Source organism: Ambystoma mexicanum, chromosome 11 (genome assembly GCF_040938575.1).
Source record: "Ambystoma mexicanum isolate Mex_15411 chromosome 11, UKY_AmexF1_1, whole genome shotgun sequence".
NCBI lineage: Eukaryota > Metazoa > Chordata > Amphibia > Caudata > Ambystomatidae > Ambystoma > Ambystoma mexicanum.
The window spans coordinates 261,892,327-261,914,580 of record NC_090934.1 but is presented as its reverse complement, the minus strand read 5'-3'; the positions used below and the strand labels follow the sequence as shown (position 1 = coordinate 261,914,580).

Here is a 22,254-nt window from a genome sequence, read left to right as displayed (position 1 = left end):
AGGTCCCATGAGCTTGGTCAGCACCACGTTGAGCTCCCACGCCGGGACCGGAGCCTTCACCGGCGGGAACAATCTGAACAGTCCCTTCATGAATTCTTTCACCAGACGATGAGACCACAAAGACCTCCGCCCCGTGGTTCTGGTGTATCGGGAGATCGCAGCAAGATGAATCTTGATGGACGCGTGCGCCAGTCCAGCCGTGGCCAGCGTCAGAAGGTACGGCAGTACCTGGGGAGCCGTAATCCGTAGAGGGTTAATCTTCTGTGCGTGGCACCAGACAGAGAACCTCTTCCATTTGTGCCCATAGCATTTAAGAGTTGAGGACGCCCTGGCCTTTGCAAGAACCTCTCTGCAGTCGGCCGGTATGTCGTATCCTCCAAACTCTAACGCTGCAGGAGCCAGGCTTGCAAGTTCAGCGACTTCGGGTCGTGATGGAGGATGGCGCCTCCTTCCCTGGAGAGAAGATCCGCGTCCACTGGCAGCTTAATTGACGGGGACGCTGACAAGTCCAGAAGGTCCGGGAACCATATCTGCCTCGGCCACGCAGGTGCGACGACGATCATCCTGCACCGTGACCTCTTGAGCTGGTTGATGAGCCGGATCAGCAATGGCAATGGAGGGAACGCGTATAGAAACAGGCCCTCCCAGGGGAACGAAAAAGCATCACCCATGCCCCTCGGCTGGGGAAACCTGCTGGCGAACCTCCGGCACTTGGAGTTCGTCGCCGTCGCGAACAGATCGATCTGGGGTGTGCCCCACCGTCGGAAGAGGCGGTCCACTAGATCCTGTCGTAGTTCCCACTCGTGGCACGAGCGCAGCTCTCTGCTGAGCGAGTCGGCGATGGTGTTTTTTATCCCGGCCAGATGAAACGGCACCAGAAACATCCCTTGGGCGACGGCCCAATGCCACAGATCCTGCGCCTCCTTGGACAGGGCTGGGGACCTGGTTCCGCCCCGCTTCCTGATGTAGAACATGGTGGTGGTGTTGTCGGTGAAGATCCTCACCACCTTGCCCTTGAGGGACGGAAGAAAGGACCTGAGGGCCCAAAACACTGCACGGAGCTCCAGGACGTTAATATGGAGGGACTTCTCTGTCGGAAGCCAAAGGCCTCTCGCGTGCAGATTTTCGGTGTGCGCTCCCCACCCTTCCAGGGAGGCATCCGTGGTCACTGTCTCCTGGTGGCCGGGGGTCTGGAAGCCCATGCCCGCCGTCAGATGCATGCGGGTGCCCCACCACCGGATCGCTCGTCGGAAACTGTCGTCGAGTGTGATCCTCTCCTCGAAGCTGCCCGTCGTCTGGATCCAGCGCGCGTCCAGGAACTCCTGCAACGGGCGCATCCGGGGCCTGCACAGGCGGAAAAGATAAATGCAAGAAGACATCATTCAGAGGAGGGACTTGATGGACCTCACCCTGGCCGCGTCCGCAACCAGCATCCGCTGCACCTTGCCCAAGATGGCCCTCGTCCTTGCCTCCGACGGAGAGGCCAGAAGCAACACTGTCGAGCTTCGCTCCCAGAAACAGTGCGTCTTGCGCGGGCACCAGGTGGGACTTGGCGTAGTTTATGGAGAATCCCAGGTCCGTGAGTAGTTGGACGGTCCTTGCCGTGTGCTCCACGGCGAGCTCCTTCGTCTTTGCTCGGATGAGCCAGTCGTCCAGGTAGGGGTAGAGCGCAGCTGCGCCGCCACCGGTGCGAGGCACTTGGTGAACACCCTGGGTGCCGACCTCAATCCGAAGGGAAGGGCTCTGAACTGGTAGTGACCACGAACCTGAGAAACTTTCGGTGTCCCTTTAGGATGGGAATATGGAAGTAGGCATCCTCCAAATCCAACGACGACAGGAAATCGCCCTCCTCCAGTTGACCCAGGACGTGTTGGAGGGTGACCATCCGGAACTTCTGTGCCTTGATGAATTTGTTCAGTCGTCGTAGGTCCAGGATGGGACGCCATCCTCCAGTCTTCTTCTTCACGAGGAAGTATCTTGAGTAAACTCCGGAGCCCCAAAGCCTCTTTGGGACGAGCTCGATGGCGCCCTTCCTGAGCATCGCCTTTACCTCCAAGAGAAGTTGAGGGACGTGATGTTCTTTCCTGGCCACAGGGGGGGCGCGCGGGCACCTCTTTAGAAACTCGAGTGTGTGACCCTGAGCTAGGGCGTCCAGCACCCAACGGTCGGTGGAGATGGACTCTCACACGCTGACGAAGCTCGCCAGCCGGCCTCCCACCGGGGTGCTTCGGTGGGGGCCGGACCCCGCGCCGGTTCAGTCCTGCTTCGACGAGGCTTTGCCGCCTTGTCCTCCTTGGCGACGACGGCGGGGTCCACCTGACTTGCCTCGTCCCCTGTAAGCTTCCTGTGACGACGAACGGGCCGCTTGACGGTAGGTGGAAAATCCGCCGCTGGAACCTTTGGAGGCACCCTGTTTGCCTCCGCCGCTCCGAAAGGGCGGCCGCGGTTGCTGGAGAACCCCAAGAGCCCGGGCCGTCTCCGTGCCCGCCTTGATGGCTTGAAGGGAATCGTCCACTGTTTTCCCAAACAGGTTGTTTCCGTCGAACGGCATGTCCAAGACTCTGGTCTGCACGTCCTGACGTCCTTGAGCCATCCACGCCGCCTAAGGCACACGCCGTTGCCCAACTGGCGAAATCCAGTGTCAGCGATGTCCGTCGCAATCGTAATGGCGTGGTCCGACGCCACCTCTCCTTCCTGCAAGATCTCTAGGGCTTCCGCCCTCTTGTCGTCTGGTAGGAAGTCCAGCAGGGGGGCCACTTTGTACCATAACTCCCTGTCGTAGCGGGCTACGATAGCCAAGGCGTTGGCCGCCTTAATCGTCGTCGCTGCCGACGAGATGACTCTGCGTCCCATCGTGTCTAATTTCTTACCCTCGCCGTCCGGCGGGGAGGTAGACGTAGAGGCCGCGCCCCCCCCGCTTTCTTCCTGGCCGCTGCAGAGACGACTGAGTCCGGGGTCGGCTGTGCCCGAAGGCACAAGGGGGCCGCGTCCGGGACCCGGAACTTCTTCTCGTACCGATCCCTTCTAGCCGGCGTCGTGGATGGGTTCTTGAGCAGGGCGAGGCCCTCATCCCAAATATCGTCCAGTAGAGGTACAGCGAGGACCGTCTTCCTCTTGGCCTCGCGCCGTTGATAAAGGAAACCTTCCTTCTTCTCTTCCGGGCAGAGCTGGAAAAGCTCGGATGCCCTGGCGATCATGGAGTGAAACGATCCAATCTCGTCGGGCGGGGAAGCCCGGGTGCGAGGTGACGACGGGAGATCCTCGTCGTAAACCTTGTCGTCTGTACCCGTCGCGGCCCTGTCAGTCCCCGTATCATCCCCACGTGTCGTGGTCGGGGAGGAGGGCTGAACAGGGCGCGATGGCTGAAAAGGAGGTGGAGGATGAATCCTTCTTCTCTTAGGGGGAGAGCTCCCAGAAGGGCCTGGCTCCGGGTCCCCCGTCGGGAGCGGTTCCTCCGTTGGTGGTAACGGCAGTCTCGTCCTTATCTCAGAGCATAAGGACTGTATAGCCAACAAAATGGCCGCCGAGTTGTCTTGCGGCACTGGTTGAGGGGAGTCTGACGGGCGGTCAGGAGCCCCGTCGGCACCCTCAACGTTCTCGTCGTCTCCTACGTCGGGGTCCCTCCCGACGGGCTGGTCTTCTTCCACGCCAATGCTGTGGCTTAAGACTTCGATCAGCTCTTCCTCAGAGGTTGAGGCCGAATCCACGACGACCTCCTGCCCCCCCTTTTTCTTCTCCGTCGGAGGTTTCACAGGGGTCCTGTCGATGGGCATGAAAGAGGACTCCCTCCGCGGTGGCAGGGAGACTCTGGGCCCCGAGGTTGCCACCACTGGTGTAGCCTCCACAGGCTGAGCCAGGGCCGCCGCGACTGTCTCGATAGAGGCCTTGGCCGGATGGATTAAGGCTTTCACCACCTTAGGTGCACTCACCGCCTTCTCCTTGGGGGGAGGGTCACCGCCTCGCTCCCCCTCCGATGGGGCCTTCGAGCTCGACCGGGGTCTCTCCAGGAGCTTCGCCGGGTGCTCGGCCTTCCTCTTACCCGAGCCAGAGCGTTGGCTTGTGGTTGATGGCGCCGGGGAGGATGCGCCCTGCCTGGCGCCCGTAGAGCCTGACCGTTCGGCGCTCCCGGTGCCAGCGGACTCGAGGTGCTTGGCCTTCTGTTGGACCCCCATCGCCGGGGCGCCCTCAAAGGTCTTAGAAGACCTTCTCGCCTGACGGGCTCTTTCCTTCCAGCCAGTTGGCGAGACGTTGATGGCGGTCTTTCATGGTCTGCTCTGACATATTGCTGCGAAACGCACAGTCCTTCTCCACGTGCGTCTTGTCCTCATGTAGGCAGTAAAGACAAAGGGAGTGTTCGTCCTCCTTAAAGACATTCTGAAGCTGGCATCCAGGGCAGACCCTGAACAGCTTTCCGGGCGTCGAGCTTCCCTTCTCCTGGGCCATGTCCGAGATGGGCCTGAGAAACTTCTGGAGTCCTCCAAAAGCGTGGCTCGATGAAATCTTCACCTTTGAGGGGCGTAGACGAATCCGACAGGGGTCCCCGTTGATCGGATGAAAAAACGGTGGAGCTTGAGGCTCTTTTGACCAAAAAACAGAAATTTTTTGAGAAAAAACGTGAAAAATAGCACTAACGCTCGAGAGCAATAGCATGAGGATCCCAACACTTGAATGTGCGGTAAAAATCTGAAGATGGCTGCCAGAGGCGGGGCTTAGGTAGAGGGCAGTCATTGGCTGTGGTCAGTATGACGCAGAGATCAGTGATTGGTTACTACTACGAAAGACAGATCAGAAACGAAACGGATACTGGTTTTTTCTTTACCGAGGATTCCCAGCCTGATGACGGGGAATATTCATGAGCATGTGAATCCATGCCAGACCCCATGCTGGAGAAGTACTAAAATCACATCACAATTTCAACTGCTTCAAAAATTTGGCATTTGAATGCCGGTACTTACAGTGAAATGGTGTACTGTACATTAGTAACTGCTGGGCCGGGCCCTTGTTAACAGCGAAACACAGGTGTTTAATATTGGTGTCCTTTTCTGCCCGGCAACTGCTCTGTAGGTCAGCCAGGCCAAGTCAACATAGCCCACAATTTCAAGTGGGGGGCGAGGGGGGAGTGCTGATGCCCAGTCATCTCAATGGTGCTGGACCACTACTTGTGTTTAATGCTTTGATTACGTATTGGTAATCATCATTACTCCTAGCCCTATTCTTCCTCATCCCAGTACTTGTGTATGAGGCAGTACTTGTGTATGAGGCACTATGCCTCATACACAAGTACTGAGATGAGGTAGAGGTACATGAAGGTAATGCCTGACTTAGCTACCTGTAATCTTCATTACTTCTAGTCCCACTCGTCCTCATCCCAGTACTTACCTATGAGGCAAGGAGCCTCATGTGTAAGCTCTGGGACAAGGAAGAGGGACGTGGAGGTAATTCTGGGCCAATGAGCTGATTTTAGCAGTTGGGGTAGGAAATGGGAGGGAGAGGGAATGTTTGGGAGGGTGGGATTGTGCAATAAATCATAATGGCCGTCTATGTCCATGCTAAGCAGGCATGATATGTGGTATTAGTGGCATTTTGGTGCAGTCGGTCTAGTAATTTCCTCAGTTTGGTATGATTTTTTTTAACTGGGCATTTCTGATAAAGCAGTCCTGCTAAGTGTAATTACCTGGCTAGACTGGCGTTTGGGTTCTGCCAGTCTAGCCGTTTCTTACTGCACACTGTATATTTTTCTGGGCATCTGTGATAAAATATGATATGATATGGTAAGTCATATATAACGAGCCTGTACACAAGTGTTTTAGGCACGACAAGACAAGGGAAGGTAAATAGAGGGAGGACAAGACAAATGATCTTACTAAGCCTTGTGTCATTCAGATCGTGCCAGTGCGAGAACAAGAAGTGCAAGGGGAAAGGGAGGGGGAAGTGCAAGGGAGAGGGGAGGAGAAAACAGGGCAGCAATGCTCTGAGTAAGTGCAGCCAGGGCAGCGCAGCTCTGGGTAGTGCAAGGAGAACAAGGGACTCTAGGGTTAGAGTTAAAGCCCCTAACTGCGTGGTAGGCCTGGAGGCAGTGCAAGGGTGACTGATCAAGAAAGAGCCTGGACTCGGTGAGACTGAGGATAACCAAGCAACCAGTTGGTACAGCAGACCGGTAGGTCAGGAGGGGAGGGAGAGAGAGAGAAAGCAGAGAAGAGGAATGTTTTGAGCGGCTTCCAGAACTTCAAGTGGTCCGGCTCAAGTTTGGGAGGGGCAGGGAGGCCATTCCAGAGGGAGGCACCTGCAGGGGAGAGGGATCTACCCCCCCCGCCCCCACTCTCTGCCTGGAGAAGCATCTAACCCTTAGGGCTCGAGAAGGAAGGTATTTTGGAAGAGAGCGTTGGATGTAGTGTGGATCCCAGCCCCAGAAAGCCTTCTGGACAATACAAAGGGTCTTGAACTTGATCCTTGCAGCCACCAGGAGCCAGTGGAGAGATTTCATGCCTGGAGAGATACGGTCCTTGGGCTTGAAGCCAAGGATAAGTCTCACAGTCCTGTTCTGGATTAGTTGCAGAGGGTGGAGAGTAGAGGAAGGCAGATTGAGAAAGTGGCTGTTGCAGTAGTACAGCCTAGAGAGAACCAGAGCTCTGGAGACAGTGAGCTTCTGGGGGAACGTGAGAAAGGGAAGAGTCCCTTTGAGGAGGTGCAGCTGATAGTGGGACTTGTTGGTGACGTCCGAGATGTGAAGAGAGAAAGAGAGAATGGAGTTGAAGATGACACCAGGAATGAGTGAGAGAGGAGAGTAGGCTGAGGGGAGCCTGAATGAAAGCTGAGTGTCATCCGCATAACACTGAAAGTTAGAGGAGAAGGTAGAGATCAGGTGGGCCAAAGGGGCCAAGTAGAGGTTGAAAAACCAGGATGAGAGGATAGAGCCCTGGGGAACGCCACAGGTAGAGAGAGTTGGCAGAGTGAAAGGGACCAAGTTGTACCTGGGAGGTGTGGTCCAAGAGGAAGGAGGTCAGCAATTCCAGGGCCTGATCCCTGATGCCCAGGTTCTCACTGAGTCGATTGATCAGGATGGTGTGGTTGACCGTGTCGAAAGCAGAGGAACGTTCAAGGAGGCCGAGGACAGATGGAATGCTGGAACTGTGGCTAGAGATCAGATCTTCACAGGTGTTCAGGAGAGCAGTGTCTGTGCCTCCGGCTGCTCTTAAACCAGACTGATGATCATGGAGATAACCAACAGATTCAGCGTGGAGAGTAAGCTGGCAGTTGGCCATCTTTTACAAGAGTTTGGGAGAGGGGAAAGTTCCAGTGGCAAAAGAATGATTACAGAAATCGCCCAAAGGCTGGATCAAGGGTGTCAATGTGGTCCTTGATGGTTCTGGAGGAGCAGGCGAGCACCTATTTCGACAACACTTCCATAGTTGGGACTTGTCTAGAAACCTCGTCAGGTGTTAGAGAGAAAGAGGAGAAAGGAGGAGGAGAGGGAGAAATGGACAAAGGCGGCCGAGAGAGGAAGAGGAGATAGTGGACAGGCTGTCCTGAGTTTTAGCGGAGAAGCGAGAGGCCAAAGCCGTTCAGGGGGCCTGTTGAGGAAACAGGAGAGGTAGAGACTGCAGCAGGATTAGCCAATTCCTTTCAGATTTTAAAGAGTGTTGTTAGAGGCCGCAGAGATGCAGGATCGAATGTGTGCTCTCTTCTTGATGAGTCTTATTGCTTCGACTGGCATTTTGGTGCAACTAGTCTAGGTATGTCTTAATGTGGCCTGGCATGCTTTACTGTAATGTTATTATGTGTCTACACTGTGCAGCCAGTTGGACATATTTTCACGGGGGGGATTTTTAATAACACACATTCATGGTCATGTGCACAGTTGGTGACATGCATGTATTGGATTGGTGTTACCCTACAAACCAATAGCAAACACTGTGGCTTTTTAGCACATTTTTCTCAGAAAGTGTGCTGTATATTGCATTAAAACACATTTATATCTTTCTCCTAGTGCAGTGTGTGGCATACCCTTCTGCAGCACGTTTGTGCATATTGCGCAAGTGCGGTAATCTAGGCCGGCCCGAGTGTGGCGTGGCCCATGATTTGTTGACGAGTTGGGGGGCGCCCCCTCAGCATGGCTTGCACGGGGGCCCCCACATCTTGTGTTACGCCACTGTTGGGGCAGTATCGGATGAGCGGCCATGTTGTCTGGTGCAGCGGCAATCTTGTAGAGCTGCGTTCCACGTGCCAAAGTCGTGGTGCTTGGCTCACTGGGCCCTCCCTCTTCCAGGACTCTTGGCAGTGGAGCATGAGACCTACCCTGCACCTCAGGCCGAGGTCTGGTAGGCATGTCGCCCTCGGCAGTGTCACTGGCAGTGCTGCATGCAGGTGCCCCCTCGGACATGCTGCCGGTACAAGGGCATAGCCCCTTGGGTGTACACCTGTTAAAGAACTTTGCGATCCCTCAGCACTGTCTCCGGAAGGATCTACAGACCCCTCAGTCTGACGGCCGGTAGCTGAACTAGCCTCAGTGCCTGTGCTGGTGTGAGAACCTGAGAGGTTCCTCCCTCCCAGTCGTTTCCTTGGGAAGGAGTCGCCCTTGCCGGGAGCGCTGGAAAAAAGAGGCCCTCCCTTGGGTCTTGACTTGTGTCCGACGAAGTCCAAGAGCTCCCTCCACCTCGCTAGTCTGTTCTTCAGAGCATGCGCACTCTATGCGGTACAACCTTCCCAGCCGTGGTCGGGGCCAATGCACCAGAGGCAAAGAGAGTCGGGATCGGATGTACGGAAGAGCCCCTCGCAGGCTGGACACCTGCTGAAGACCGCTGATGTCGACATGCGCCGGTGAGGAGCGTGGCGCCAGAGGACCGAGTACCTGATTGATAAAAGAAGACAAAAAGACAGAAGGAAGTATCTGGGGAAGAGCGCATGGTATTACATGGCCGACGCCAAACCCAGGACACAGAAAAGGGGACTGAGGAGTGGCGCCGATGGGCAGAGTCAGGGGAGCACATGCTCCTAGTACTGCACCCCTGCTCGCCTCTAAATTTAAAGGGGAAGAAGGTTTTTTCTGGTGAGAAAGGTTCCATCTCCCGTCCCAAGGTAGGGAATCCCCTGCAGTATGGAGGAAAAGGAACAGGATGTAAGATTACTGATTATTATTAATGAAAAAATAAAATTTGAACTTTGAAAGTGTTGCAATTAAAGTGTTGATCTATTGTTCTAGACTTACTTTTTCAGATTTATCTATTTTGTTTCCCACAATCTAAAAGACAGGGAACCCTGCTTTTCTGTTTACCCATACAGTAAAAAAGCCTTCCTCCCAAATACGTTCTAAGATTCAGACTGACGTGACCATTTCTCGACTTCTCCATGAGGTCGAACAGGAGCAATCTTACTAACTCATAACTGATGTACAAAAAGTGAGTGCATGCCCCAAAAAGTGAAAAGTGCAAATTTCCTTGCATTTCTTGGAGGCAAATCTTGTGCACATTCTTCGGTATTATAAACCCTTCAAAGTCATTGGGCCTCATTACAAGAATGTGGTTACAGAACTGATTTTCCGGCATGCCGGTGCCAGTGTCCGGCAACCTGTGATGCCGGAATCTCTGGCAGTTTCCGTGTTTTGACGTGCACGCACATTCCGGCATGCCCACGCAACTCTGGCACATATCCCAACAGTTGCAGAGGGGTGCGTTTTATAGATACACATGTTACAAACTCCACTAGTCACTCTTCCAAAAGCAACTAACGTTGGCACCTCTCGGATTCTCCATAGATCTAACATTTGTTCACGAACAACCCAGGTAATGGTTGTGCACTTTTTTTCTAATAACACTCAGCTACATCACTGGTATATATGTAATCACATAGGGCTACTGTTTACATTCTCCCCCTACAGATGTACGTTTAAGCATCACATTGCAGGTAATGTGGTTTTGAGTGCCCTTATTTGTTTTAATACACTGTTTAACAGTGGAGGCATTATTTTTTTAATGAAAGTGTTCATTTTCATTGTTGTTTTTCTTTATTTTGTCACTACTGCTGCATCTGAATCACTGCCATTTGATATGTATACATTTTGCGAATATGCAATGTATTATTTGTGTTTAAACAGTGTCCAGCCCTGATGATGGAATGATATTCCGAAATCCATCGGCAAACTAAGGACACAGTGTTAGATTACCACTGCCCCTCAAGAAAATATTGTTAAAAAAGACATTTGGGAATTTTTATGACTGGGATACAAGAATTAATTATCTACAATGACCAGAGTATTGAATAAGATTGGACTATGCTCAAAGAGTAACCATTGCAATTGGCCTCCAGGGCAAACTGAGAGCACCCGGCCGAGTGGCAATTCAATAAGCCACTCATAAGTGATTGTGAAATTTAGGATATGTCAGACAAAATTTAATGAAGTCAAATGTAATCACTAATGTATCAAGCATACATTAAATTAAGCCCCAATTTGTACCTGGTGATATCTTCTGTCAGTTGGGCAGGATCAGGCGGATAAAATTTCACATTGAAAGTAAAGTTCCAAAGGCCTGTTGACATAAAAAAGAAAATGCGTTCAAAAGGAGTCGTGCATTTGAAAAGGTGAAGTTACATAACTACAATCCTCCACAACTGGATCTTTCTGAAATTCACATTCAAGGAATAAAATAGACATAAGTCACCCTTCTTAGGACGGTGGGAAATGTTCAAGTTACTTTAGCTATTGTCTACTGCATCCTACTCTATCATCCCCTTAGCTCCATAATTGGGGTTGGTCATTCCGCAAGAAGGGGATAGGACAGGAGCAGAACGTGTAATTAAAAACAAAATGAGCTACATGTGCATGCTACCCATGTGGGAACTCTTATGCATGAATTGCCTGTCTTGTCCCGTGCACCTTCCTCCATACTTATCAGAGATTAACCTGGACCCCAAAAACCTGATGGCGGATGGAAATATACAGATTAACAAGAACCCACAGCCTGAAAAGGTGGTCCAACCAAAACATTTCCCCAATGTTGTACTTGCTGTCATTATGAATTCAATGCATGCAATGTTTCAGACGACGGTCAACCAGCAGAAACAGTTTGTTGACAGAAAAAAATGGAGCAATACGAGGCGCAACCAAGTGACAGCTGAGTACTTTGAAAATACTTAACATAAGTAACACTCCGAGATGCAATGATAGATGCAGTTACCCAGGTTGACGTGGAAGTTGCCGGTATTCATGACTTAGCTAATTCTCTTTTAGTGAGAGCTTGTCACGCAACTCTGCTGCAAGTATCCGTTAGGTTCTTCATGGAGCGTTTAGTGAGGGATGATGCAGGTCTTTGTAAGGGCGGCCAGATTAAAGGGAGAGATGATCTGCATTTTTCTAACATTCAGGGAACAATTTAAAAAATGTACCCAATTCTGGATGGTTTTCAGTAGTCCGGCATGTGCTCTAGCACTGCCGTGGGGTTATCTGATTTGATATGGGTTGGGCCGCTCAAACCACCAACTAGGCATCATCAGTGTTTATCCAGTATTCTATGCTAAAACTGTAAGACTTCTTTCAATAGATGCACTTACATTTTAAAAGGGAAGGGGAGCGAAGAGATGGAGGTTTCAGGGTGTGGCTTTGCAGTGAAGAGGGGTGCAAAGTGAAAGGCAGGATCAGGGTTTGGTTTGGCTTGTTGGGATTGGTTGGAGATTGAGGACTGAAGCCAGTACAAGGCAGAACGAGAGACTCCAAATCCCACTTGAGGAGCATCTGGTGGTCTTTGGAAGAAATAACACTTAGCTAGCCACAACAGGTGATCTCCAATGTCGTGGATGTTCTGTACACTAGAGAGAACACTGATCAAATGTTTGGAAATTCCTGTATAACAGAAAAGTTTAAAATGATGCAGCCCACTTTTTGCAAGCTGTAAAAGTTGGGCCCATCACCTCTGGGTACCGTGGGAGGATTGTGGGACCAATCCCTTTTACCTGGAAGCAAAGGTGTAGTCACAGAGAGCAGCAATAGCTGGGTTGATGGCGTGCAGGATTCTCTCCAGTGCCATCTTGGAATTCTTGGCGAGTGGTTCCAAGTGACATCAATTTTGGATAATGGTTCCTAAAGTACTCTGTGGAGAATCATGTGGATCCCCCATTAAAACCCTGCCTAAATCTCCTCCATGGAGAGGAGAGGACAGACGCTTCTCAATCCTAAACCTGGGGGTGGTATACTGTGGGAGAGACAAGGCCCAGAGCGGCGGGGTGCTACCATAGGCTAAAACATAGTATTTCTCCTTGGAGAGAACTAAATTTGATATTAGGTTGCAGGAGGAATTGGCTTATTGTCAAGATAGAATAGCTCAACCTCATGTTAGAGAGTGAAAGATGAAATCCCAGAGTGTAAGCCAACAAAGTACAGTAGATGAAGAACTAGTCTTTTACTTCCCTAAAACTATAAATCCTCCCCAATGCCAAAAATACACCAAAATAGATAACGGAAATGTAGCCCTTCGTGTTCCTTCTGTCTCTAAAATTCTTAAATCCCACAATCCCTCTTCCAACAATATTAGGGAAAGTGAAACTACTGTCATAATAGTAAAGGAATAAGAAAAACGAATTTCCCTAAAAATGACCATATGTCCCAGAATCCTTCTGGGACTGACGAAGAAGAGGGCCTAAGAGGCTTGCAGATCTAAAGGACAGGCAAGCAGGCCTAACAGCCTGTACAAGGGTCAGGCAATTAAGATGAAGGGCCTGCACCTGAAGCCAATTGACTTACTGAGGGGCATAAAAGACTGCTGCAGGAGGAAGCATTAGAGAGAAGCTGGAGCAGGAGCTGGAAGGTCGGCAGCAGTAGCAGAAGGAGCAGACCATGAGGCTGACAGTTCACGAGGAAGTGAGACCACAGAAGGGACGTCGGAGCGAATGGAAGCCGGAGCGAAGGAAGAGCAGATTTCACCTGCAGGCTCTGAGTTGGTCCTGTGGTCACAAACCCTCTTTGGCAGTGCCTGCCTTGGAAGAGACAGGAAGCAACTGGCAGTCTTTCCAGGTGTGGCTAATTGCTGTAAATGCAGAGCTGAAGCCATGCGTTTACCCGAGGCCTGTGTGCAGAAGCAAGCCGAGGGAAGCTGGAGAGAAGGAAACTCTCCCCTATCACGGCCAGATTGAAGACTCCCGTACTGTGGAGGGGTGTGGGTTCCAAAAGAGCCGGTAGCAGCAGTAGCAGAAGTATGAAAGTTGAAAGGTGGAAGCAGAATGCAACCATTGTGATTTCGGAGCTGGTGAGTGAAGCTCTGTACTCCAAATAACTTTAAAATAACTTGCCGCTAACTGTAACCAGCATAGTTTATACTTGCTTGGAAGGGAAAGCAAGTGGAATCAATCGCAGTTGTGAGGAAGTCCTGATTCACAAAGGAAATTGTAGCATGTGCTTGTTCAGCGTTAAACAAAGTGCTCGCGTAAAAAGAAAGCTTTCCTTTTCCCATTGTTATCCAATATTCATTACCAGAGAGGTAGCGTGTCTCCTATTAAAAAGGTAGAGAATGTTATCGGTAACTGTTTGAGAAGCCGCATTTGACTTTCCCAAAGTGTTGTACAGATAGTCCATCAAAAGAGAGGTTGCATATAAGATATTTCTTTTCCCGGCGCCTGTTAAAGCAGAATGCTTTTTAAATCAAAAGGGAACGCAAGTTTACAAGTTGAAGTTCATTATTAAAAGAAGATCACGTAAACCTAAATCTGCTCTGGAATGGGAAACCTGAATCTTGTAAAACTCATAACAAACCTTTTAATAATTGCATAAGTTGTTGAAGTCACGGAACTAACAAGCATTGCCAAAGCCAGTAGACAGAGCCTTCTTAAAGTTAAACCAGCACAATTAAGACTATCACCATTGTTTTGAAGTTGTTGAAGTTCATATAAACCCATGGTCCTCTGATACAAGGGTGACAAGGTTATACAAGGCTGGAAGAGTGGAAATACAGCTTTGGGATAACTACTGGAAGCAGACAGGTGCATCTGAAGCTGGGGAATGGAGTTGGGAGCTTGTTAAAAAACGAATGAAGTCTGTGAAGCTGAGACTGGTGAAGTAGAAAGACGAAAACAGTCCAAGAGCTCAGGCAGATTTATTGGTAGCAGCAAGAATGAAAGTAAAGGCAAAGAGTCTGCCCTTTCTTAGAATATAGAGAGAAGAGTGCCGTGCCCACCTGTAGAGGTTGAAGAGTCATGTATGAAGTTGCCAAATACCTTTTTAAAGCAAGTTGCAGCAGAAGCGGAGTAACTGTGGTTGTTTATAATTTTGTCTGAATATTTTTTTGTTGGATGAAGTTGAAGCAGTGGTAGACTGAAGCAAAGGACCCTGCTTTCACAGTACCATTTGTAAAAGGAAGTTTCTCAGGACAGGCAACCTGCTTAGAAGAAGCATCTGGACAAATTGTATTCACAACACTGCAGAGGTTACAAAAGAAGAATTGTTTTCGTTTTGACTTTTTCCATTCTACCATCAAAGGAAGCTATCTAGGATCGCCATTGGTACTGTGTTCTTTGTAGAATTTGCAAAGGGGATCCTTTCAACATCCGAAGAAGGAACTGTTAACAGTGGATTTTTGTTTGGGTGAACTTTTGTTTCCTTGGAACTTTGCACAAACCGATTTAGAAGTTTATTTCCTGGAAGAAATTGACTTTGGACATTTCTGGGGAAACGAAATCTCCCCAGGACAAGTAGAAGTCATCCTAGACACTGGTTATGTGGTGTGAAAAACCTGAGGGTATTCTCCCAAGCAGACCTCGGGAAGTCCTTATTCAGGTGGCCTGGGAAGGGCTGACACTCTCAGTCCCCAACCCTGGGAGCAGACGAACAAGAGAGGATCACCTGGAAGGGGAAGCCAGGGGTTATTCTCGTGGAATCGCCCAGGTGAGATGCGGTACTATACCGCGGAAGAAGACGAAGTCCCCGAAATCCTCTTTGGGTAGTCCGCATTTACCTCCCTTCCACCCAAAGAAGCTCCCTTAATAAAATCATACCACCTCTTCAACTATGGCAAACCAACTAGGAACCAGTTACCCTAAAAAAAAACTCCCATTTTTCATATTCTCCACCCGAATACTCCCCGTCATTCTCTTTTCCATCCCTCCAATTATTTTTCTCACTCCCATCCTGCTCAGATAAAACACTACCATTCCCACAATCCCCATAGGACGAAGAATGCAACTCCCCTTTTCATAACACCTTCTCCCCATCCTACCACGCAGAATACTCAGGAACTTTACCCTCCTTCGCCCTTTCAAAAATGAACACTTTATCCCGATATGAAAGACAACAGACTAAAACAGTTTACCAGACATGTCCCAACCCAAGGGTCAGTCAGAGTCAGGCAATTAACAAGATTCACACACCGGACAGGGATAAAAGGTGGAGCATAAGAGCACAAGAAGAGCAAGGCAGACCGCACATCGACACAGCTATCTAAGCATGGCAGTTCAAGAGGAGGAAAAAGGTGGCGAATATCAAAAGGCTGACAAGGCGAGGAGCAACCCTGCCCATTTTGAACCAGAACCGCAAGACCTCCGCAGAGGGAATCGCAAGACCACGGACAATAGCGCAAGTGTTTTGCAGCAGAATCAACAGTACACGGAGCGTGCCTACGATGATAAGCAGGACCAAGGGTGACGCCTGCTACTGTGGTACCGATCTTGTTATCCAGACACAAAGAACACAGGCGGTGAGTCTAGGGGAGAAGCAATAAGAAACCAAACTGTGTGGAATGAAAGTCACAAAGTGGCACATTGAGAAAAGATCAAAGAACTGTAAATTGTTAAGTGAAGCCCAGCTGCAGAGGGAATCAGCACCACGTCCCAGCTGGTTGGACCCAGCGTGTTTTGACTTTACTCTCTACTGCTTTCCTCAGAGTGTTCTTCCCGCGCAGCCACAGATCTCGCTGCTGAAGGTGGGTGCAGGTCAAGGCCACTGTCCTCTTGGCAAAGGTTTTCAACTATTTTAATGTGTAATGGTGGAATTTTTTGGGAAAATGTACTTAAGGTGTGCAATCACTTTAATTTCACTGCGCTGAAGACCGCGCTGCATAGAAATTTCACCACCACGCTGCAACTGCCTTTTTGCCTGAAGCCACTTGGGGACTGCCTCCTCGATCTGCCTGCTGTTCTAAGATGGCTGACATTTTTGTCCTTGCTCTGTGAATTCAGAGAGGGGGAGCTGCCTTCTTGTCTCTGTGGAACTACTAAACAGCCAATAGGGAACCGTCAGGCTAGCCGGGCCTCTTCTTCCAAAGCCCACTTCTAAGGTCCCTGACAGCTTCCCTGTCCGCTGCCTGGGCCGCTACATGTCACTACTACAGCAGCCGGACCCTCCCTGGGGCTGCCAGCTCCCTCAGCTGTGAAACTGAACTTTCAAGACTCTCTTACTTCCCTCTGTTTTTTTCCCCTCCTTCTGCCTACCTTTATCGGGTTCATTCATTGCCCTTCACTGGCTTACTCTTCTTGTTTACAACTCATCTTCCTCTCATGCTCTCGTCTAAGCACTCATCTGTATTCATAACTCATTTAGTTTACTCATTGGTACCTTAGCAACTGCCTTGCAAATCAAATTTGGGGGTGGCTGCGAAAGTCAAATTCGGGTGTGTTTCTGTAAAGCTAAAATGTAACCTGCTAGCCCAGTAATTACTACATACCTCTGATCCTGCACATTTCTCTTGCTGTCTCGTCTCTCTACCTGCCCATGGCGTCATCTGTTTCACCTATCTATTCCAACTGTTTCTCTATCAACTTTCCTTCCCTTCTCACCAAGTCTGGTAAGAAGAAATTCAAAAAGAATATCTTAGCTTCCAACCCTGGTCTCCCCATCGCTGATACCTATTCCAGGGCCTCTGCCAGACAAAACCCTCACTGACATCCTCTTTTTCGTTCCCTCACCAGATCTCTATGCTCTGTCCTGTTTCCTCCTCTCTCATTATTGGTGGCACCCGTTGGGAAGTCCGCATGGATCTCTTTGACTCTGCCAGAGTCTTCATTAAAGTCTATTTAAATGGTACCGTCATGGTGCAAGGCCCTCAGGCTAACCTCCTCCTCTTTGATAGGCGGTTCCCTCGCCTCATCAACCTCCTCTCATCTCCAGCTGTCCCTTACTCTCTTCCCCAGGCTACCATGCCTTCCTCGCCCTCCTCTGCCACATCTCAACCTCCTTCCATACCTCTGCATGGCATACCTTTGATCTGTACCCCTCCCCGGAAGGTCTTTTAGGCAACCTTCTCCATCTCGCCACTCTCAATTCTCGCTCGGCTGTTAAAGACTCCTCTGACATCTGTCACCTCCTTGAAGAATTCGACCTTGATGTCCTCGGTCTCACCGAGACATGGTTCACAGCCAGCTCTGTTACGAGTTTTGATACTCTCCTCCCCAGTGTTACGCTCACCTGGTATCCATGGGGACGCCGCCCAGCCCTGGTTGGATGATTTGCACTCTCGAACCCTCTCCCGGTCCCTTGGTAAGGCCTCTGGTTAAAGATGGGTCTTAATACTGTAAAATGTGGATTCTCCGTCCTGCTCCTCGTGGCAGGGGCGCGTAGATGTGGAGGGCGAGCAGCGACCAAGTTACTTCACTGGTGCAAGTTCGAATAATAATGTCTTGCTTCTTTCCTTTTAGGTATGGAAAGGTATTTTGGTGTTGTCATGCAGTTTGAAGATGAGCATGGGCCGGTAGGCAAAAGCGGGGTGTGCGCGATGCTGTCCAGTGAGTAATGCGCGATGCGCTGCGCTGTTACGCCTTTTATATTGCTAACCTGTCTCTTTTCTCTCCTTGCATGTTGCAATGTTCCTCGCCGAGCGCCGTAATGTTCCAGCAATGATACTGACCAGGAGAGGACTACCCAGGTAAGAATTGTGTGGCTTTCTTCATTCGGGAGGAAACGTGAGTAAACGCGTAATAATGCTGTCTTTCTTTCTCCTCTTTTCAGGCTATGGTATTCCAGGATGCATGCGGTGCCGGATGATAGAGTTCGTACCTTTAGGTGAGTGGAACTGAAGTCAGCGATGGATTGAAGACAGGATACTGTTCCAGGTAAGTTTCGCAGTGTTCTTTCTCTCTCTGCAGGTCCTTGGTTTCAGGTAAGCTGGCATCAAAGAACTGGACACGGTGAGCGTTACGCTGCCCACAGCAGAATAACGCAAAGCATGTTCTGCTGTTTGGGTGCGGTTTAAATAGTCTCAGGTGAAGTAGTCCAGGTAAAATAGTCCCAGGCCTGCCACACTCAAAAGACTAGACCGCATAGCTCAGTTCCTTGTAACTGAGCTATGTGTGTACCTCCATGTTGGATGACCCCCCCCCCATCCCCCAAGTTAAATAGTCCCAAGTAAATAGTTCCATTCTAATATTGGTCTTCATGATGGTTATGAGCCTGGCGCCTTGGAGGAGGTTTAAAGGCCTTTGACCTGGCCCTAACTGGAAGGCTGACTTACCATTGAGGGCCAGGCGCAAGGGTCATGACACACAAAGCTGTTACAAGATCCTCTCAGCCCCTAGATCAAACCAGCGTAGTGGGGGTGAAGCCCTGCTCTTCCCTGAGTGGATTCCTGCCTCTCTCATTCCCACTCAAGCTTACTCCTGTTTTGAATGCCTAGTCTGCAGGCCCGCTCTCTCTCCTAGCCACTCTCTTAACATTGCTACCCTCTACCGGCCCCCTGGTCAAATCACCTCTTTTCTCTCTGAGTGGGCTGACCTCTCCTCCTCCCTCTTGGCCTCAACCACTCAACAACTTCTCCTTGGTGACCTCAACATCCATCTTGATTCTACCTGTCCCTAATCTGCACTCTTTCGCGCCTGTGCGATTCAATGTCCCTCTCTATCCTTCCCTCCGCCCGACTCACTCTGCTGTGCACACACTTGATGTCTTGACTGGCCTCCCTGTCATGACCCTTGCCCTTGGCCCTCACTGGCAAGTCAGCCTTCCAGTTAGGGCCAGTAGAGAAATAGATAAAACCTCATCCAAGACAGGCTCATAACCACCATGAAGACCAACATTAGAATGGGAGTATTTACTTGAGACTATTTAATTTGGGGGGGGGTTCAGCCAACATGGAGGCACACTCATAGCTCAGTTACAAGGAACTGAGCTATGCGGTCTAGTCTTTTGGGTGTGGCAGGCCTGGGACTACTTTACCTGGACTACTTTGTGTGTGGCAGGCCTGGGACTATTTTACCTGGACTACTTTACCTGAGACTTTTAAACCGCACCCAAACAGCAGAACATGCTTTGCGTTATTCTGCTGTGGGCAGCGTAACGCTCACCGTGTCCAGTTCTTTGATGCCAGCTTACCTGAAACCAAGGACCTGCAGAGATAGAAAGAACACTACGAAACTTACCTGGAACAGTATCCTGTCTTCAATTCATCGCTGACTTCAGTTCCACTCACCTGAAGGTACGAACTCCATCATCCGGCACCGCATCCATCCTGGAATACCATAACCTGGAAAGAGGAGAAAGAAAGACAGCATTAGTAAGTGTTTACTCACGTTTCCTACCGAATGAAGAAAGCCACACAATTCTTACCTGGGTAGTCATCTCCTGTTCATGATCATTGCCGGAACATTACGGCGCTCGGCGAGGAACATCGAGAGAAAAGACACAGGTTAGCAATATAAAAGGTGAAACAGCGCCACGCATCGCGCATTACTCACCGGACAGCATCGCGCACACCGCGCTTTCGCCTACCGGCCCATGCTTATCTTCAAACTGCATGACAACACCAAAATACTTTTCCATACCTAAAAGGAAAGAAGCACAACATTATTATTCGAACTAAGAGGAACATAAGAACTGCATATAAAGACTGTAAAGCAGCAAACCTACGGAGTCGCAGCAGGCCTGGATTCCCACAGGGGGGCTTGCACCAGTGAAGTAACTTGGTCGCTGCTCGCCCCCACATCTACGCGCCCCTGCCACGAAGAGCAGGATGGAGAATCCACCTTTAACAATATTAAGGTAAGGAGAAGGCCCAGGGGGGAGAAGGAGTTGAGGCCAAGGGAGGTGGGAAAACAATGACAATCTGGTATTGAATCCAGCTCTCCTATATTGCAGACACATCTTTAACCAGAGGCCTTACCAAGGGACCGGGAGAGGGTTCGAGAGTGCAAATCATCCAACCAGGGCTGGGTGGCGTCCCCGTGGATACCAGGTGAGCGTAACACTCTCCCTCAAAACACCCCTTACCACTCCTCTCTCCTAGAGTGATCACTGCCTCCTCTCCTCTCATCTCTCCATCTCCTCCCCCCAAGCCAAGTCCACTCCTAGATTGCCACCCACCTTCTTGGATATTCATCCCATGTACGTGTGTCAATCGACGTCTTCGCTGCAACCTTCTCCACCACAGACTGACTTACACCTTGACACAGCCCTCGCTCTTCTCGACTCCTCCATTTCTGCTACTCTTGATACTCTTGCCCCCGTCATGAGGATCCGTTTGAAGTCCAAATCCAATACTTGGTATGACTTTGACCTAGGTACACTTAAACGGAAGTGTAGGGCGCAGGAGAGGAAATGGAGGGCTTCTTGCTCATCCTCTGACAAACTGGTCTGCCGCCTGCTCCAAAGACAATACCGACTCGCTGTCTGCACTAAGAAGAGAGTCCACATACAAGCTTGAGTCTCCGCGGCATCTAACAATTCTGCCGAACTCTTCAAAATCTGCAAGGAGCTGGCCAACCCTGCTGCAGTCTTCACCCCTCCTCTCGCTCCCAGGCTCTTTGCAATGCCCTTGCCTCTCACTTTATCTCTAAAACCCAGGACATCCTGTCCACCTTCTCCCTCCACTCCCCCTCCTCCTCCTCCGCCTCCCTCTCCCCCTCATCTTGCTGACCCTCCTTCGGCTACACCCCTTTCTCCTCCTTTCCTCTTTTCTCACCTGATGAGGTTGCTAGACAAGGGCGATCTATGAAAACCTCATCCAAACAGGTCAATCCCTGTTCCTCTAAAACCATTAAGGACCACATTGACACCCTTGCTCCAGCCCTTGCCGATTTCTCCAACCTCTCCTTTGCCTCTGGCTCTTTCCCCTCCCCTCTTAAGCACTCCCTTGTGAATCCTCTCCTCAAGAAATCCACTGCTGATCCATCATGTCCGGCAAACTATCGCCCAATCTCCATTACTCCCTTTTTGGATAAGCTCCTGGAAAGGCTGGCCATCCCAGATTAATCTTCATTCCGACTCTGTGGGTTCCCTCCATGACCACCAATCTGGCTTCAGAGCTGCCAGAAGCACAGAAACCGCTCTCCTGAACATCCGCGAAGACCTGCTCTCCAACATTGATTCTAACATTCCCTCTGTCCTCATCTTACTTGATCTCTCCCTGCTTAATCGTCTCTGTGACAACCTGGGTATCACTGATCAGGCTCTGTCCTGACTGACCTCTTTTCTCTCTGATCGCCCCTCGCAGGTACAACTTGGGTCCTTTCTATCTTCTATCTCCCTCTCCACTTGCAGTGTCCCTCAGGGGTCTAACCTCTCACCCTGGCTTTTCATCCAATACCTGGAAACTCTTGCCTACTGTATCTCCATTTTCTGCTCAACTTTCCAATGCTATTCTGATGACACCCAACTAATTTTCAGGCTTCGTTCTGCCTCCTCCTCTCCTTCCCTCATCTCCGACTGTCTAATCGCCATTCAGAATTGGTGTGCCACCAACGATCTATGTCTTAATGCCAACAAGACCGAGATCCTCCTTATTGATACACCATCTCCATCCTTTCTTCTCACTCTCTGACTGCCCTCCCTTGGACCTCCTCCTACTCCCACCTGTGCGACCAAGAACCTCAGGGTTATCTTTGACTCTACAATTTCCTTCTACGCACACTTCTCTGACGTCTCCATAAAGTCAAACCTTTTATTGCACCTCCTTAAAGGCACTCTGCCTTTCCTCTCCATCCCTCAAAAGCTCACTGTCTCCCAAGCTCTGGTTCTCTCCAGACTTGATCACTGTAACAGCCTCTTTCTAAATCTTCCTGCCTCCACTCTCTGCCCTTTGCAACTAATCCAGAACAGGACTGCAAGACTTGTCTTTGGCCTCAAGCCCTGGTATCTGTCTTTGGCCTCAACCCCTGGTATCCTATCTCTTCAGCCCTGAAATCCCTTCATTGGATCCCAGTGGATGCAAGGATTAAATTTAAAACCCTCTGCATTGTCCACAATGCTTTCTGGGGCCTGGGTACAGTATACCTTCAACTATCCTTCCGTAAATACCTCCTTCTCGAGCCCTTCGCCCCCCTACTTCTAACCCCCTCAGGGTTAGTCGTTTTGCA

The 22,254-nt window shown here is 50.3% G+C and overlaps 1 protein-coding gene across 11 annotated transcripts in view; it reads right to left on the bottom strand.

Annotated features, from left to right (window-relative positions):
- The window catches only part of EPB41 (erythrocyte membrane protein band 4.1), a 2,030,480-nt gene that overhangs the window by 1,331,327 nt on the left and 676,899 nt on the right, over nt 1–22,254 (bottom strand). For all 11 annotated transcript variants that reach the window (XM_069622988.1, XM_069622989.1, XM_069622987.1 and 8 more), the window contains exon 6: nt 10,451–10,523. In XM_069622988.1, coding sequence (XP_069479089.1) covers nt 10,451–10,523 — 73 coding nt within the window. The remainder of the gene's footprint in view (nt 1–10,450; nt 10,524–22,254) is intronic.